Source organism: Octopus sinensis, linkage group LG18, assembly GCF_006345805.1.
Source record: "Octopus sinensis linkage group LG18, ASM634580v1, whole genome shotgun sequence".
Lineage (NCBI taxonomy): Eukaryota > Metazoa > Mollusca > Cephalopoda > Octopoda > Octopodidae > Octopus > Octopus sinensis.
The window spans coordinates 53,670,360-53,687,474 of NC_043014.1; the positions used below are offsets into that span (position 1 = coordinate 53,670,360).

The 17,115-nt window shown below is 37.5% G+C and overlaps 1 protein-coding gene across 2 annotated transcripts in view; it reads right to left on the reverse strand.

The window, feature by feature from the left end:
• The window catches only part of LOC115221312 (multidrug resistance-associated protein 1-like), a 73,632-nt gene that overhangs the window by 55,121 nt on the left and 1,396 nt on the right, over positions 1–17,115 (reverse strand). For both annotated transcript variants that reach the window (XM_036511067.1, XM_029791474.2), the window contains exon 2: positions 1,066–1,251. In XM_036511067.1, coding sequence (XP_036366960.1) covers positions 1,066–1,251 — 186 coding nt within the window. The remainder of the gene's footprint in view (positions 1–1,065; positions 1,252–17,115) is intronic.

The following is a 17,115-nucleotide window of genomic DNA, read 5'->3' on the forward strand; positions in this document are numbered from 1 at the left end:
TTTACTCATTTCTTTTTGTCATTGAGGAGGTTGTGAGGTGTACTAAAAGTAACAGCTAAATAATGCTTTTGGACAAATCTTTAAATTCATGCTATTGCAATGCTTAAAATTACAAAAGACGTGTTGTTTACTCTTTCTTGACAACACATGCTATTTTCAAGATGTAGACAACAAAATGTGCAGTCCAGCACAAAATGATGGCATCCAAATCCTGTTTCCCAACTGGGTGAAAATGATCAAACTTTAAACCCCTATAACGTTTTAAAAACATTTTTCTGCGAAAAAATGAAATAACTCCAGCGATTCAGCTTGGAAAAGTATATTAATGTACCAAATTTTTAAATTTTCGATAAACATTAATTTTTGAAATGCTGGCAACCAAACCAAATAGATCTGGATAATGTAGTCTGAGATACATTATATGTGAATTTAAGACAGGATGGTCACAGTTGAGTTGCTCAACAGTGATAACCAAGAGCTAAACAAAAAAGAATATCCTCAAAATATCACCTGGAAAATAATCAAAATGCAATAACACCTATCAGCTGCATATCCCCCAACAACAACAACCATCACCACTTTTCACTTCAACCAAAACAACCAACTCCAACATTTCCAACCATAACAGCTATTTTGCACTCAGCGGCAACAGCCACTTTCAGCTCTACAATCCATTACCACCTCAACAAGTTTTAACTTCACCCCAACTACTTTCTATTCCCCACTTCCCTACTTCTAAAACAACCACCTACAACTTCCTCCTAATCAGAATAGCTATCTTCAATCTTACTCTTAACCACAATAACTTCTTTCACACTCCTCAACATGTCACCTCTGCCCTCAATTCCACTATCATAACAGACTTCCCCCTCAACAATACTCAGGCTGAACTCCACCTTTCTTTCAGCTACTAGTACTACCATAACAATCAGTACTGTCATTACAACCAAAATCATCACCAAAACTACTGCACCACTGCCACCACCACCACCACCACCACTAACAACAACAACAACAACAACAACGATGACGAAGAAGAGGAGGAAAGAGAAGCTTTTTACTTACAGTTTTTAAAATGCTAAAAAATGTGATATGCCTAGATTTTCCACGAGTTATGATGAGGTAATATGAGTAATAAGGCAGTGTGAGAAACAACCAACCACAAGGTATCCATACAAGAACTGTTTTTTGAAAGCAGTCGGTAAACTGGGGCCAAGAACCATTGTTTGAACTCCATGTCAATGAGGAATTCTGAAAAACAAAAATTTAAATAATAAATAAAAGACAAAAAAAATTTTAAATATTGCATTTCCAAATCTCTGAGATAGACTTATACAGTAGCAGCATGCTAAAGTGATGGTTTGTTACCAACTTAATGTGGAAGTCCCAGGAAAGGGAAGAATGCTATTGATATTTAGCCTCAGGAAACACCATTTCCAGTTGGCTATGGGACACAAGCATTCTGTGTCCTTAAAACAACTATCTAAAAAATATAAAGGGATCTAACTTATGTTTCCAAAGGAATTTAATCAAACAGGTGAACCTAACCTTTTGTTAAATAAAGATTGATAAAAAGAAAGTATGGTTTTAATGGCTAGATGCACTATCAAATGCCAACCATTTTACAGAGTGTACTGGATGCATTTTTCAGCACCAGCACTAGAGAGGTTGTTATGTCTTCAACAAAATTGAAGGGACCTCATAATCTTACACTTAGGAAGAATGAACTGTGTGTATTTTATTGTGACACCTGCACTGGAGAGGATAGATGTGAGATAGTGGATAGCAATAGATGGATGTATGGAAATAAGAATGAATGAAAGCTGTCAATACCAAATGGCAATTGGGAGTATACATTGTGTATGAAGTAGCTGCAGATTCCTGAAGTATATACCTCAAGATAATGAGAGTGATTGGGTGATAAGGATGAGAAAAGGAGGGATGAGGTGATGCAGAGGATCAGATAGGTTCCATGGTATTCCTAGTTATACTGGGAGTAATGTATAGTGAGCTGAAAAGATGCACTGCTATCATTAGTGACATCAAGAGTATGGTACAGTGAGGGTGAGAAGAGGAAAGAATGATGGAGAGATGAGCAGTAGAGGATTTAATGACAGAGGCAAAAGTCATATGGAAGACACAAGTGACAAGCAAGTGAGTGACAACAGATCTATGAGACAAGAGGGTTGAAGGGTAGATATGTTAGAGGGATGAGAGGCTATATGGATGTATGTGTGTGAATACATGTTCAAAAGTACATATATCTAAAGGTATAAACCTACACACACACATACATCAAATAGGTACAGGCATGACTACGAGGTTAAGAACACCCTGTAAATGTGTGTGTATGTCATAGACACCTTTCAGTCACATACAGGGTGCAATGAGTAAATTGTTGACGTTTTATATTTCTAATTTCGTGCATGCACATTGTTTTTGATTTTTGGGCCCCATCTACGAGAAAAATACCACCATGACACATAAATATATCTGTTGAAATGAGATGTCAGTGTTATTTTCATTTTTGTGTAATTTAGACGACAATATATTCACCGCACCCATGTGTGTGTGGGGGGGTGGATGGATGGATGGATAGATATTACTTTGTTTGGAAACAGTTGAGAGTTTGCAACAAGAATGGCATCTGGTTGGTCATGCAAAATTTACCTCAACAAAGTCCTTCTGACCAATGCAAGCATAGAAAAGTGGAAGTTAAAATAATGATATATATATACATACACACAATACACATACATGTGTGTGTGTGTGAATGTATGTATGTATGTGTCAATGTATATAAGTAAGTATGTATGTCACTTCTGTTTTTAATCATTTAAATGTTTCCCCCTGAAGAAGGGGCTAGTTTCTAACAAAGATACAAAGCTCCATCATAGGAATGTAGATAACAAAAATAATGTAACATTTTAAACTTGAGAGAAAAGTCTGGCATAGTTTTACTGTTCTGCTAACAGACTCTATTTGCAGTGTATGAGTCGGTTGATTTCTTTTTCTGAAAATCCAAGCTTATCCAGATTGACAGTTGGGCATTTACTTACAAAACTAAATGTTCCAATTATTGTTGGTCTAAATGTAAATTTGCAATCCGGATATAGGAGCTAGATGTTTCACAACAGTTGTTCATAGTTATTTTCTTTCTCTTTGATTTTCAAAGAGATATTCACATCAGCAGGACAGCTGACCTCTATGATGGTACATACTTTTTCTTGTCTCTTCCAAACAATACCTGGCCTGTTATGCTTACACTTGACAGATGCTTTGATGGGAATGTTCCACTATCATTGCCTGTGCTGATATTTGTGTACATATTCAACATCAGGGATTCTCTATATTTATTCCAGTACAATCTTTTTTCCTGGATAGCATTCATTATCATTATCATCATCATTGTTTAACATCCGCTTTCCATGATGGCATGGATTGGACAGTTTGACTGACGATTTGTATATTGTTTTTGCGATAACATCAAGTCACATAAGGAGGCAGTACCTTGATGATGTAGCAGGCACTTTGCCAAAAAGAGACACAGCAGCCACAAGAGGGGAATAGAGTCAAATGCCTTCCTATAATCAAGCCATACTGTTGTAAGGCTCCTACGATGTTTTTTATCAGAAGTTGTTCAGCACATCCCCAAATTCTGGTCACTATGTTGTTGGACTCACACTGATCCTGGAGGAATTGGTTAAGGCAGCTTGTGTACAGTTTGTAAATAATGTTTAGGCAAGCAATGGACCCATAGTTTTCAGACAACTTGATGGTTCCATTTTGGCTACAAGATTCATCTGTCCTATAGCGAGCCAATTTGGTATGTCAAACTGTCCTTCCATAATAATTTTGAATATACTTACTAGTGGTTTCCTGTAAAATGTCAGCCTCTTCCACCAGTATCCAAGTATTAGGTGCCTACCAGGTGTCTTCTCATCACGTGGTTTGCCTTCAACTATGGTGAAAGTTTCAATTGCATGTTTTACTGTTGATGCTGCTACAGTATTTTTTCCTTACTGCATTTAGCCATGATTCAGTGAGGTTGAGATTCCTCTTTTTGTTCCAGATTTTCAACCAGAATGGTTCAAGATCTTCTTGGAAAGGGGATTTCTTAACGATAATATTTCCCTTCCTCATCTCTCTATATACTGTCTGTGGGTTAGAAGCATACCTGTGATTTACACAGGCTCATCCAAGAATGTGCCTGTGGTAGTGAAATTTTTTACCCAGAGCCCTGAGTTTGTGTTTTAGAGTAATTAACCTACCCTCACGAGTGCAGTGTGAAGAATCACCATACAGTTTTGTTAATTGGTTCATAAGATGAAATTGATGAGGTTTAAACTCATTATTGCTCTTACATCTTATTATCATGGTTAGCCATCCAATATGGCAACATAGATTGTTGATGATTTCTTCTAGTTTTGTTTTCCATCTAGGTTGCTTCTGCTTAGCAATTTCATTACTATATATACTGTAGATTTCTCTTAGGTGTTCTTTAAGAGTTATAGCAGATGTGATTATGGCAAGATTTTTAGGAATACAGCATAACCTGGAGATACCTGTATCTAGTTGAGCTAAAGTTAAATGTATTTAATATGGGGAAGCAATAAAAAGCTAACTCTGCATGTAATATGTTAATATTGATTAAGATATTATTTTTCAAGCCTACTTGATAATGTCTCTGAATTATATAATTAATTTAGGTATAAATTATGCATAAAGGGTTGAGGACAGATAACCTCGAAATGCTTAAACAACCTTTACAAGTTGTCAGCATTGCCGAGCATAATGCTTAAATAACTAAATGAAAGGTGAAGGAAAAGTGACGAAATGAGAGAAAGTGCAGGAGAGAGGAGGAGGTAAGAGAGATTGTAATTAATTGGGATAAAATAGAAAATGGATACACACACACACACACGCATTTATGAGAGAGAGAGAGTATTAAAAAAAAGCAACGTTTTATTTATTTGGGTTCCAGAGATAACTTTAAATTCCTTTCTTTATATTTTACAAAGCAAAGTTCAAAGGTTAAACAAGCTGGGCTTGCAGAATAATATTGGTTTCAAGTTTTGGCACAAGACCAGTAATTTCGCGGTGGGGGAGGGGTAAGTCAATTACCCCTTAGAGCTCAACTGGTACTTAATTTATCAGCCCGAAAGTATAAAAGGCAAGGTCAAACGTGGTGGAATTTCAAGTCAGAATGCAGAAATGGATGAAGTGCTGCTGAGCATTTTGCCCAACATGCTTTGATTCTGCCAACTCACTGTCCTAACTTGCAGAATATTGAATTGAGTTTATGTATGTATGTGTCTATTTAAATAACTCAGTGAATTGACAAAATCATTACAGCATTGGACAAAATACCTTGTGGTATTTATTCGAGTCAACATTTCTTTTCATTCTCTCAAAGTCAATAAAGTTACACACAAATATAAGTTACATACAAATGAATTTGTAAAATTAAAGATGCATTATTTTTCTCTGTGTGTTTTCCATACAGGTTCTTATGTTTTTTTCAATTCTCTCCAGGTACTATAAAAACTCTCCATCCCCTGGCATAGAGGATCATTTGCTTGCTCTACTTTACTATCTTAGTACAGAGCAAAGGACAAGATATAATTACCTCATAAACTCTAGTGGCCTTTAGGGACCAGTATTTATTCTTTTACTGGCTTAAGTCACTGAATTGTGACCATGCTGAGGTAGCGTATTTAAGGGTTGGTTTTAGTACAATCTATCAACCCAGTACTGAGTCTAGTACTCACTTTATTCACTCTTATTTATCAAATAACTGAGTTTATCTTTTTAGGGAGTAACCTCTCTTTAGAGAATACTACTGATTCATACAGATACACTAACAGATAATAAAAGATTGGAATTACGATAAAATACTAAGAGGGAGATATCAACCCGTTTGAGATTGGTTTTATGATACAAAACCATTTGTTTAAAGTATTCATATTTAAATCAAACTGCAGAAACCTGCAAAGATCAATTTTGCTTTTCATCTTTTAGACTCAATAACAAAAGTATTGATCCAGTATTGGGATTGATTCTTTTCCTTCTCTCAGGATTATACCTGTAATTCATAAGGTCCAGCTTTATCACATTTTGTCATACTTATTCAGTGTAAGAATTGTATTAAGAGTATGCATGTCTCGAATATTTCGTCATTTGCACATTGATTTCATGAGTAGCAATTCATTTGGCTAATCAATTGAATGCTCATTGTCAAGATTGATAGATAATCCACCATTTAAATTAAAATCTATTACAATTTCATGCAAAGATTCTTTTAAGTTAATAATAAAAAATAGTTTAAATCTTGCCAAGATCAATTTTGCTTTCCATCTTTTAAAATAAAGTTCTAATCAAGTACTGGGTTGATCTAGTAGTTTTCTTCAACATCCTAGTTGTGAATGAAATTATAATGAAAGAAATGAGAGGAAAATTGTCATTCTACCCAAAGTTTATGGTTCTGTGATACAAAACCACCTATTTTTAAGTATTCATATTGAAAGCCTTCAATCACATTTTTATTCTAGGAACCTTTAAAATTTTTGCTACTAATGAAGAATTTTAAATCCTGATAAAGTCACCTTTGCCTGAATGGAAGTGGAATGAAACCAACCAATTCCAAGAATCAAAGACTACTGTAATATTGGTAGAAAAATCAGAGAAAGGAGACAGTATGTCTGTGAGCATGAGCTGAATTGTGTTTGTGAGTTCAAAGTAATCAGCTGAGTAATCTTTCTCTGAAAGCAGTGTTAGGTGTCTTTGTGTAACAGTATAGTCATAGATGTGGAAGCAGTAGTCTATTGTGGGTCACACTTCAATCGTTACACTTTCATACTTTTTTTTGTGCAAGTGAAAAGAAAGTGCAGCTTTTGTTATGTTAAGAATGTGTGCTCTCAAAAAGAAATGATGAAGCCTAACATTTGAAGCAATTGCAAAGGTTCTGGTTGCATACTGCTCATGTTTAAGAGGGTTGAAACCCAACGATATTTTCTTGATATTTGCAGTGTTTTCTTCTTGCTTTTTAGTTGAAGGAGATAAGATTGGTACAATCCCATTGGAGGATAATTCTGAGACATTTCATCATAGAATTCATGACGCTATCATGAATTGCTCAATCAATAAAATAAGTAGCAAACAAAGAACCGTGATGAACATAGTCAATTAAAAACTGTTGAGGGTGGTACCCTCAGTTAAATGGCTGCAACCAGTAAAATAAAAGGAAAATGGTTAGAGCAGTAGTGGTTCCCAATCCTTTGACAACTTTGTGACCCTCCACCCAAAATTTTTCATTCAGCTTTTCAAAAATATTAATGATGCCATAGATGTATAAGCCATATTTGCTAGAAGACAAAGGTTAAAAACTGTTACATTAGGAACCCTCTGCTACAATTATTAAGGAATAATTTGATCAATGATTTCTAAAGGGAGATATGACTTTAGGATTGGAAACCACAGTATTTAATTTAATCCTATGTTAGTCTTGATTGAGCTGTCATATATAAACAAAGGCATTCCAGCTGTCTATCCCTTCTTTTCATATATCCAGAACATCACACTTCAATGTGTCTTTTGTTTCTTTTTTAAATGAGTGGACATAGTTTAAGATTTAGCTAATTCTAATAGAAGAAGTGACCACACACAAGTATCCACATTGGTTCTAGAGAACAAATTCTTGCTCATACAGCTTTATAATCAAGATATTTTGTGCCTAATCTTCTCTCTCTCTCTCTCTCTCTCTCTCTCTCTCTCTCTCTCTCTCTCTCTCTCTCTCTCTCTCTCTCTCTCTCTCTCTCTCTCCAGTACCTAAATAATTTTTTCTTGTTAAATATGGAAAGTTATATATCAAGTCTCACCATGAGACTTGAAAGTAGTTGGCACTGACATACAATAAGGTTTACACACACACACACACACACAAACAAGCAAACACATGTACAAATCAAAATAGACAACCTTGTTAATTAAATGAGTCATTATCAAATTAACCTAATTAGTTTTAATGCACAGTCAACTCCAAGATAAGTTTGTAGAAATAGAAAGTCCAAGAAGAAAGAGATAATGATGATGATGATAATAAAAGAAGTTTTACAGGTAAAGGTGTGTAGTTAAGAAACTTGCTTTCTAACTGTGTGATTGCAGGTTCAGTCCCACTGTGCAGTACTTTGAGCAAATGTCTTCTACTGCAGTCTTGAGTTGACCAAAGATTTGTGAATGGATTTGGTAAACAGAAATGGAAAGATGCCTGTTGTATGTATGTATATATATATCATCATCATTTAGCATCCGCTTTCCATGCTAGCATGGGTTAGACGGGTCAACTGGGGTCTGTGATATATATATACCGTAAATCCTCGAGTATAGTCTGCCCCTGAGTATAATATGCAGGGGATTTTTAGGGGGCTGTACTTCTGCAAAACTTAAGGTATTTTCATGCCCAACATCACAAAATGCGTCTGAATAAACATTGCCGGACAGCAGATAGAGACTCAGACATTGCTTAGAAAATATTTTTCATTTTTAACCTCATATATAGTACGCACTAGGGATTTTGACCTTTAAATTTTAGGAAAAAAATGCAGATTCAAGGATTTACAGCATATATATATATCATCATCATCATCATCATCGTTTAGCGTCCGCTTTCCATGCTAGCATAGGTTGGACAGTTCAACTGGGGTCTGGGAAGCCGGAAGGCTGCACCAGGTCCAGTCTGATGTGGCAATGTTTCTACGGCTGGATGCCCTTCTTAACGCCAACCACTTCATGAGTGTAGTGGGTGCTTTTTACATGCCACCAGTACAGGTACCAGACGAGGCTGGCAAACGGCCATGATCGGATGGTGCTTTTTACGTGCCACCGGCATGGGGGCCAGGTGAGGCTGGCAACGGCCACGAACGGATGGTGCTTTTTACGTGCCACTGGCACGAGGCCAGTTGGGGCGGCACTGGCAACAGCCACGTTCAGATGGTTCTCTTATGTGCCACCGGCACTGGTATCACAGCTGCAATTTCCATTGATGTTGATCGATTTCGATTCTCACTTGCCTCAACAGGTCTTCACAAGTAGAGTTTTGTGTCCCCAGAAGGAAAGGTATGCATAAGTGGACTGGCACATCCCGGGTTATGGTCTCACTTGTCCTGCCGGGTCTTCTCACGCACAGCACACTTCCAAAGGTCTCGGTCTCTAGTCATTTCCTCAGTGAGACCTAAAGTTCGAAAGTCGTGCTTCACCACCTCGTCCCAGGTTTTCCTGGGTCTGCCTCTTCCACAGGTTCCCTCATATATATATATATATATATATATATATGGATCAAAACAGATTGATTCAAATTTGTTGGTATTCTTGAGTTTCAAGCACACTGTGCTAGTTGTTAGCCATATATATGTATATAACAAGCTTCTTTCAGGAGCATGTTTGTTGAGTCATCAGTATTGTCAAATGCAGCAGTACAAGGGTCACCTAGAAAGTTCACAGGCTGACCCAGTTACTCTCATGGAATGTAACCAAATGAGGTTTATTTTTCAACATAATCCCTTTTGTGGTCCACTCACTTCTTTCATTGGTGTTGCAGTGCTTGAATCACATTGGTGAAGAAGCTTTCATCCTGTTGGTCAAAAAAGTCATTAATAGCAGATGCAACATCATCATCACTGTAATACTGGTTCCCAACCAAGTGTTTTTTCATGTTGGGGAGCAGATGATAGTCAGATGGAACCAAATCAGGAGAATAGGGAAGATGATAAGTCAGTTCTAAGCTACAGCACACACAGCAGTCATTGAAACCAAGGACATGTGTATTGGAGCATTGTCCTGATGAAACAAGACCACTTCCACCAGTTTTTCTGGATGTTTGGTCGTGATAACTTTTCATAAGTGCCTCAACAAGTTGGCATTGTACTCCCTATTGATGGTTTGGTCCTTTTCAAGATAGTCAGTAAACACAAAGCCTTTCTATCCTAAAAACTGACGCCATCACTTTTCCTGCAGATGAAACGCCTATTGTTTTGTAGCGTAACTGATATTCTCACTGTTTGAGAGACACATTAAGAATAATCTCGTGGTAGATAACAACCATCTTTGGCTAGTTTGACTCTGTTGTGTCCACTGCTCTGATTGGTTGGCATTTGGTGCAGTTTGTCTTTCGACTTGTTTCACGCTAGTGTGCAAGCCAACCAATCACGGCCTTCAGATAAGGTCTGCTTCATTTGAGCCTACCTTGACATCGTCTCCTTCTGCCACCACCATCACCATCGTTGTCCTTCAACTCTCTGTCGACTTCAAATATGTACACATCAACATTGTCCAGGTTTAATCTCCATGCTGTTATGAATATTTCACCGAGGTAAAACAGTTGCAGTCTATCTGAATGAAAGAACTTTCTGTATCAAGAGACTCAGCATAGCATTAAAGTCACAAACTGCTGCATGACATGTGCCCAACCGGCTTCTGCCTCATGTCCCCAACATCTTGTTATAGAACTGTTTGCTATCGTGTACCTCACTTACAAACTGGTAAACAAATTCCATCATAACTCAATATGCTGATCTTATGCTCTGTACTGTTTTATACGCATACACCTCTGTCGCATACATGAACACACAGACACAAACACTCGTCGCATGCAGACACTACACCATTGCTATCACCCATACTTTATCTTTGTACACTTTGTAAATAAAGTCTTCTTCTCTCTCAAGCAGTAGAACGGTCGTCATCCTTCATTCATCCCTTTTGGCACTGTATTTTATATCATGTATTTGGCTTCTTATTTTGTTAGGAACGATCGTGCGGTGTTTTAAAGGAGACATTTGTCACCAACTTCTTATGTACGGTCGTATTTCCCTACAGCTTTCTTTGGAGCAGATGAGGAAGGGTGTTTCCACAGCATGGATTGTCTCTTTGTCTTTAGTTTGAAGTGATGAACCCAACACTCATCCTGGGTTAGGAAATGTTTGAGGAAACCAACTGGATCTGCCTCAAACAATGTCAGACTTTCCTGTGACACAATCAGCCTGGTACACTTTTGATCAAGTGCCAGAAGAGGTGGAACTCATCAAGCAGAAACCTTCATCATGTCAACTTCATTGTGCAAAATATTCTTGATTCTCTCATGGGATATGCAAACAGCATTGGCTATTTGATTTATAATCAATTGTCAGTCATTCATCACATGGTGAACACAATCTATGTTTTCCTTGGTAGTGGCAGTTTCAAGATGTCCAGACCTTGTGTCATCTTCAAGACTCTCCCTTACCATCTTTAATTTAACTGCTCACTGTTGAACTATTGATAAAGCTGGAGCATCATCCCCTAATGTAGCAATCATGTCAACATGAATGTCCTTGGTGGCTAAACCCTTTTCCTGAAGGTACTTGATAACACCACAATGCTGATTTTTCAAGAGAGGTCACTACTATTTACTTTCGAAGTCTTCTATGCTATATGTCCTCAACTCTTCCTCTATTTCATCAGAAGCTTCCATTAGTAAATCTATAAATTTTTGTCTGTTTGCTGGATCTTTGAGCTTCCATAGTCTTCTTTTCCGGATTGGTTTATTTCTCTTTCAGGCTCTAATTATAAGTTACTAACTAGTAACCTATGTTGGGTTGTACACTCTTCACCTGGGAAACACTTTGTATTTTTAACTATCTATCTATCTCATTGCCTAGTGAAGAGGTGACCAATCTGGCTTATGTGCCCACTAGACTGATGAGTGATTAGGTGGCTGGCTGGTTTTCTGAAGTTAGTGTTCCAGATCATGAGATCATTTGCATCACAAAACTCCAGCAGTCTTGTTCCCTCCTCACTACTAGGACCAAAGTCATAGCCCCATGCACTCCTTGGAATCCATGGAGATGCTATCCAACATGTCCATTGAAGTCACCAGTCACAATAAGAAAGTCTCTGTCATTTGTTGTTGAGGTAGTCTGCAGCAGGACCACATAGAGTTGGTCCTTCTACTCATCAGTCAGCTCAGACTGAGGAACATAGGCAGAGATAAGTGTAACTGTTAATTTATCTATGATAAGTCTTATCTTAATAATTCGATCACCTACTCTGACTACTTCAGTTACCTCATCTACCCAGTTTTCTGCTAACAGTATACCTACACCATCTACTCCATCTGAATTTGTCTCTTACCTGCAAGGAATCTAACTGAGGTTCCCCTCTATCTTACTTCTTGCACACCACACACATCAACATGGCATCACTCAAACAATATATATATATATATATATATATATATAAAATACAAAAATGGGACAAGAATGCAAAACATCCAGACAGTTAGGTGATACAAAAAAGGGGCAACAAAGCATCCAGACAGACGATACAAGGAAAACAAGGATGGGTCATTCAGAGTTTTCTATCCTCAGTCAGGTTCCAGATTATCTTTGCAATTTTGGTTGGTTATACTCAAGATTGCTCCAATCTGGCCAGCCCCAAGGAAAAAATAAGCTAAGAGCATTAGATTCCTTGGAAGAAAGCAGTGAATGTATACGAAAACAAAGACAGAAAAAAAACCCAGAGAAATATTACACAAATACAAATGCAACTAACAAGACATAACAACAGGTGTCTGTCGACTAAGACGAATTAAATTAAGCTAGCATGTGTGGAAGTAAAGCCTTATGGCAGGGACATAAGATTTAACAGGCACAGGGAGGAATATAAACATTGCACGGATGGTAGTCGAATCAAGATAGAAAGATCAGGCCTGGCAGAACAACCTTTATATATAAAACATATATATATAAAACGTATATGTATATTGTTCCAACGATATACATATACGTACACACACACATCATACATGCATATATCTTCTATCTTTCACCTTTTACTTGTTTCAGTTATTAGACTGTGGCCATTCTGGGACACCACCATGAAGAGTTTTTTGTCAAATGAATCGACCCCAGAACTATTTTTTAAAGCCTAGTAGTTATACTGTCTCTTTGGCAGAACCACAAAGCTATGGAGACAAGCACACCAACACCAGATGGTGGGGGACAAAGACTCAAAGACACACACATTTTATCATGCTGGACCGTTAATCCCTACACACTTTTTCCCTATCAATCCTTTCTGTTGAGGAGCATCGGCTCAAAACGTCAAAGACTTTTCCATTCTTCTCGAGCATTAGACTAATACACCTGCTCGTTGTTCCTTCACCTGTCTTCGTATTTTGTTTTCTATAAACTTGAACTACACACATACACACACACACAGAGTTTCCGTCTACCAAATCTACTCACAAGTCTTAGGTTGGACCGAGGTTATAGTAGATGATACTTGCTTAAAGTGGGACTGAACCCAGGACCATGTTTTTGAGAAGATAGATAGATAGATAGACAGACAGACAGGAAGACAGACAGACAGATAGATATGTTTCTTTATTAGCCACACAGGGCTACACACAGACAGGACAGATAGATAGGCACGCGCGCACACACACACAGACATATTCATTTATTCGTAAGACTAAATGACTACATATTAATGGATGCATAAATATGTTTACGAATGTGTATCTTGAGAAGTTGTATCAGTATAAGAAGAGAAAAAAGGAATTGCTTCGGTGTACATGAGAGAATGTATCATGAGTGTATGTAAGGCTAAAGTACATTTGGTAGTGTGGGCTGAAGAGCATAAAGATGTGTGCGTGCACGAGGACTACGTGAGAGTAGGAGGAAATTATTACAATACAGTGAATCGTATAAAAAAGATCAAGAGGAGAGATGTTTTATGAAAGAATGCTTATTTGTTGTTTTTACTAAGTCCCAGAACAATCTCTATTAAGCAGACCATTGTTGTTTTTAAAAGTATCCAGGACTACATTATGCAAGAGGCTTCCGAGTTAGATCGGTCATCCACTCCCACAATGAGAAGGGAGAGAGTGAAGAAGAGACAATGAGACTTGCTTAATGAAAATGTACTTTTGCCTGTTAAATTAACTGTCAGTGCAAGGGTGTGTTTATCATTATGGAAAATGAAAATGAAAAAGGTCGAACAGTATAACACTTTTATCAATCTCTTAAGCTGAAATTAAAATTCTATTTCGAAAGAAAGAAAATTTAAAAAAAAAAAGTTCTTGTTTTGTTATGTTTGTTCTTACCGCTTGTATTTAATAATAATCTATCATTTCGTACACCTATGTTTGCGTTAACAGAATTTTACATAGCACAGATTATATAATCATCGCAAAGCAATCTGCAGATGAATGTTACTTTCACGAGTTCGTACGATGTGTCAAAAATAACAGCCTAATCACTCTCTTTTCTTAAAAATAAATTAAAAAGAAAAGGCAAGGAAGAATACATCAGATAATTTTCCAATTACTTTATTTTTTATAAGTTTGGTCAGTAATGTATGGTTTGAGGGAAGTTTGGCTGCTGTTTCTAACATTTCGAGTGATCACGTTTAAGTTCTGTTAATCGCGACACCTCAATTTTTGAGCTTTATGAGGCAGACAAAAAGAAAACAAAAGAAAATAGAAAAGCAAAAAAATTCGTTTATGCGTAAAAAGTTTTAGTTTTTATGATTAGCAAAACTAAACCTTTTTCTGTATCAGTTCGGTTATAACGATCCTTTTAGAAAAGCGACAGGAAGGCTGGATCTTTTCCTTTTGAACGGCAATTTTCAGCACAATTTCTAGTTAACTAAACACTTTTAAACTTCGTATACTGGTAGAATGTGTCAAAATAAAACTTTTTTCTCTTGGCTTTCTTGAGAAAATTGTAATTTGTAAGTTTAACGTAGTTTAATGTATGTAATTTTTCGAATTTTAACCAATCCTATGGCCTCTATTGAGCTAAAATCATTTGCTGCGTCTAAAACTGAGACAACATCCTGTCACTAACCCTAACCCTAAATTTTAGCCTTACTCTGAGTAACTGGTTTTGTGATATTTCTGCTGCTTTCAATAAAGCATATTACTCTACCTCTGGTATTTGAGTACTCTTTTTTTTTCCACCTTGTTTCACATTTATGTGCTTACTCCTATGTATACATATATACATTTTTTGTAGTTCATGTATTTGATATACTTTATATATTGATCCATTCAAAATCGTTTGTCCCTACATTTACCTCTAAACCTGCTCAAGTTTAAACCTCTTGAGCACTACTAAGTGTATTCTATACTGAGAACATTTGAATCTCATCTATGAACTCTATTTATAAATACATACACACACACACACATACATACATATATATATCAATCTGAAGAAGTAATGGGCCAAAGTATCAAGCATCCCCCACCATCACCATCAACAGGTGAATCGGACAAGCATCCTCTACATTGTCCAGCTCACAAAGAGAGTCTGGGTAAACAAAAAACTGGCTGCTAACACCAAGATTGCTGTCTATAAGGCGTGTGTCCTTAGTACATTAACTTACAACAGTGAGATGTGGAGCCTCTACTCCAGACAGGAGCAGTGTCTCAACACCTTTCACCTTAGTAATTTGAAATGCATCTTGGATATGAAGTTGTTCACCCACACCATCAATACCGAAGTCCTCAACCAAGTGAAGAGACCCAGCATATTCCCCCTGCTCCAGCAGCGTTGTTTGCACTGGCTCAGTCATGTAAATCACATACCAAATGGAAGGATCCCAAAAGACTTCCTGTAAGGGCAATTGACCACCAGCACAAGAGCACAAGGACAACTTCATCTTCATTTTAAGGACGTCTGTAAGAAGGATATGAAGTCGCTTGATCTGGACGTCCTGAGATAGGAAGTTGCAAATGATCGCCCTTACTGGTGGCAAATACTGCGAAAGGGGATGAAGAGAGCAGAAGAAAAAACAAGAACTCACTACCAAAGAAAAGTGCACTTGACAAGGAAAAACCAGAAGTGCCAGCAGAGAGCTCCTTCAAATGTAGTTGCTGTATGTGTAACTATCACTCCCATCTAGGCCTGTACAGCCACAACAGACACTGCACCACCATCAGCAGCCAACAAGATTTCTTCGGACACAGATCCATGGCCTTGCAAGACTGACGGATGTCTACACACACACATTATCCGAAAAGTATAGCACTGAATATCCAACATGACTGGGCTTACCAATTGGTTTCACGTCAAGAATGCAATGGAGTGTTAGGTAACAAACTGATTATATTACCTAACACTCATCAGAGTTAGCTGATATGGAAGAGAATTTGGCAACTGCTCTCTTTGTGTCGGAGGTGGTTGCTGTGAAAAAGGTGGCGGATCAAAACGAGCCACAGGATTAGTTTAGGAGCTATGTCCCTTGGTTGGGTATGCTGTGAAGCGGGCAAAAATAATCTTGAAGTGGCCAAAGTGTGTACTATTAATGAGCTACTCCTGTGGGGATGGGGTGTGTGGTATGTGTAGTGGTGTCATATGCATGATTTTTTCCGAGGGGGGGATGTAGGTGTATATAGCTATGTTCGTTGGTCTGTTTTCTTTCTGTAAAGGATAAAGTCGTGGAGAAGGGGTTATGTTAGCGTGTGGTGTGTAATCTGTGTTGTGTGTCTGTGCAGGGGGGGGGGGGTACAATATGTGTGAAGGGGTATGTGTTGTGGTGAGAGACAGTTTATTTGAAAAATTTTTATCCAATCAGAAAACAGGATTTGAAAGCACATGTTGTCTTGTTAACTGTAAACATTCTTGTCGAATTGGAAGAGGCAGGCGGGCGTGTACGTGTGTGTGCATATGTATTTAAGTGTGTGGAGGAAGCTAATGGGTGTACATGTTCACGCGCGCATGCGTGCGAGTGTGTGTGTGCGAGCGTGTTCTGTTTTATGTATTTATGTGGAATGTAAATAACGAAAACAATGTCGCATTTTAAGCGTGAGAAAAGCCTTGCGTATTTATTCCTTTTCTCCATGCATGTTGCAATATTTTGGCTCTTCGGTGGTTATCCGAAACCCACATGGACTATTATAAATAATACCACTTTATCGATGTTGATCTAGTTTTCTCATGGATTATACATACACAAATGAAACAGGTAAGAACAAATATGCAAGGCTTTTCTCAAGCTGAAAATACGACATTGCTTTTATCTACATTCCACACACATACATACAGAAAAGAAGTATGTATATGTAAGTGCGTG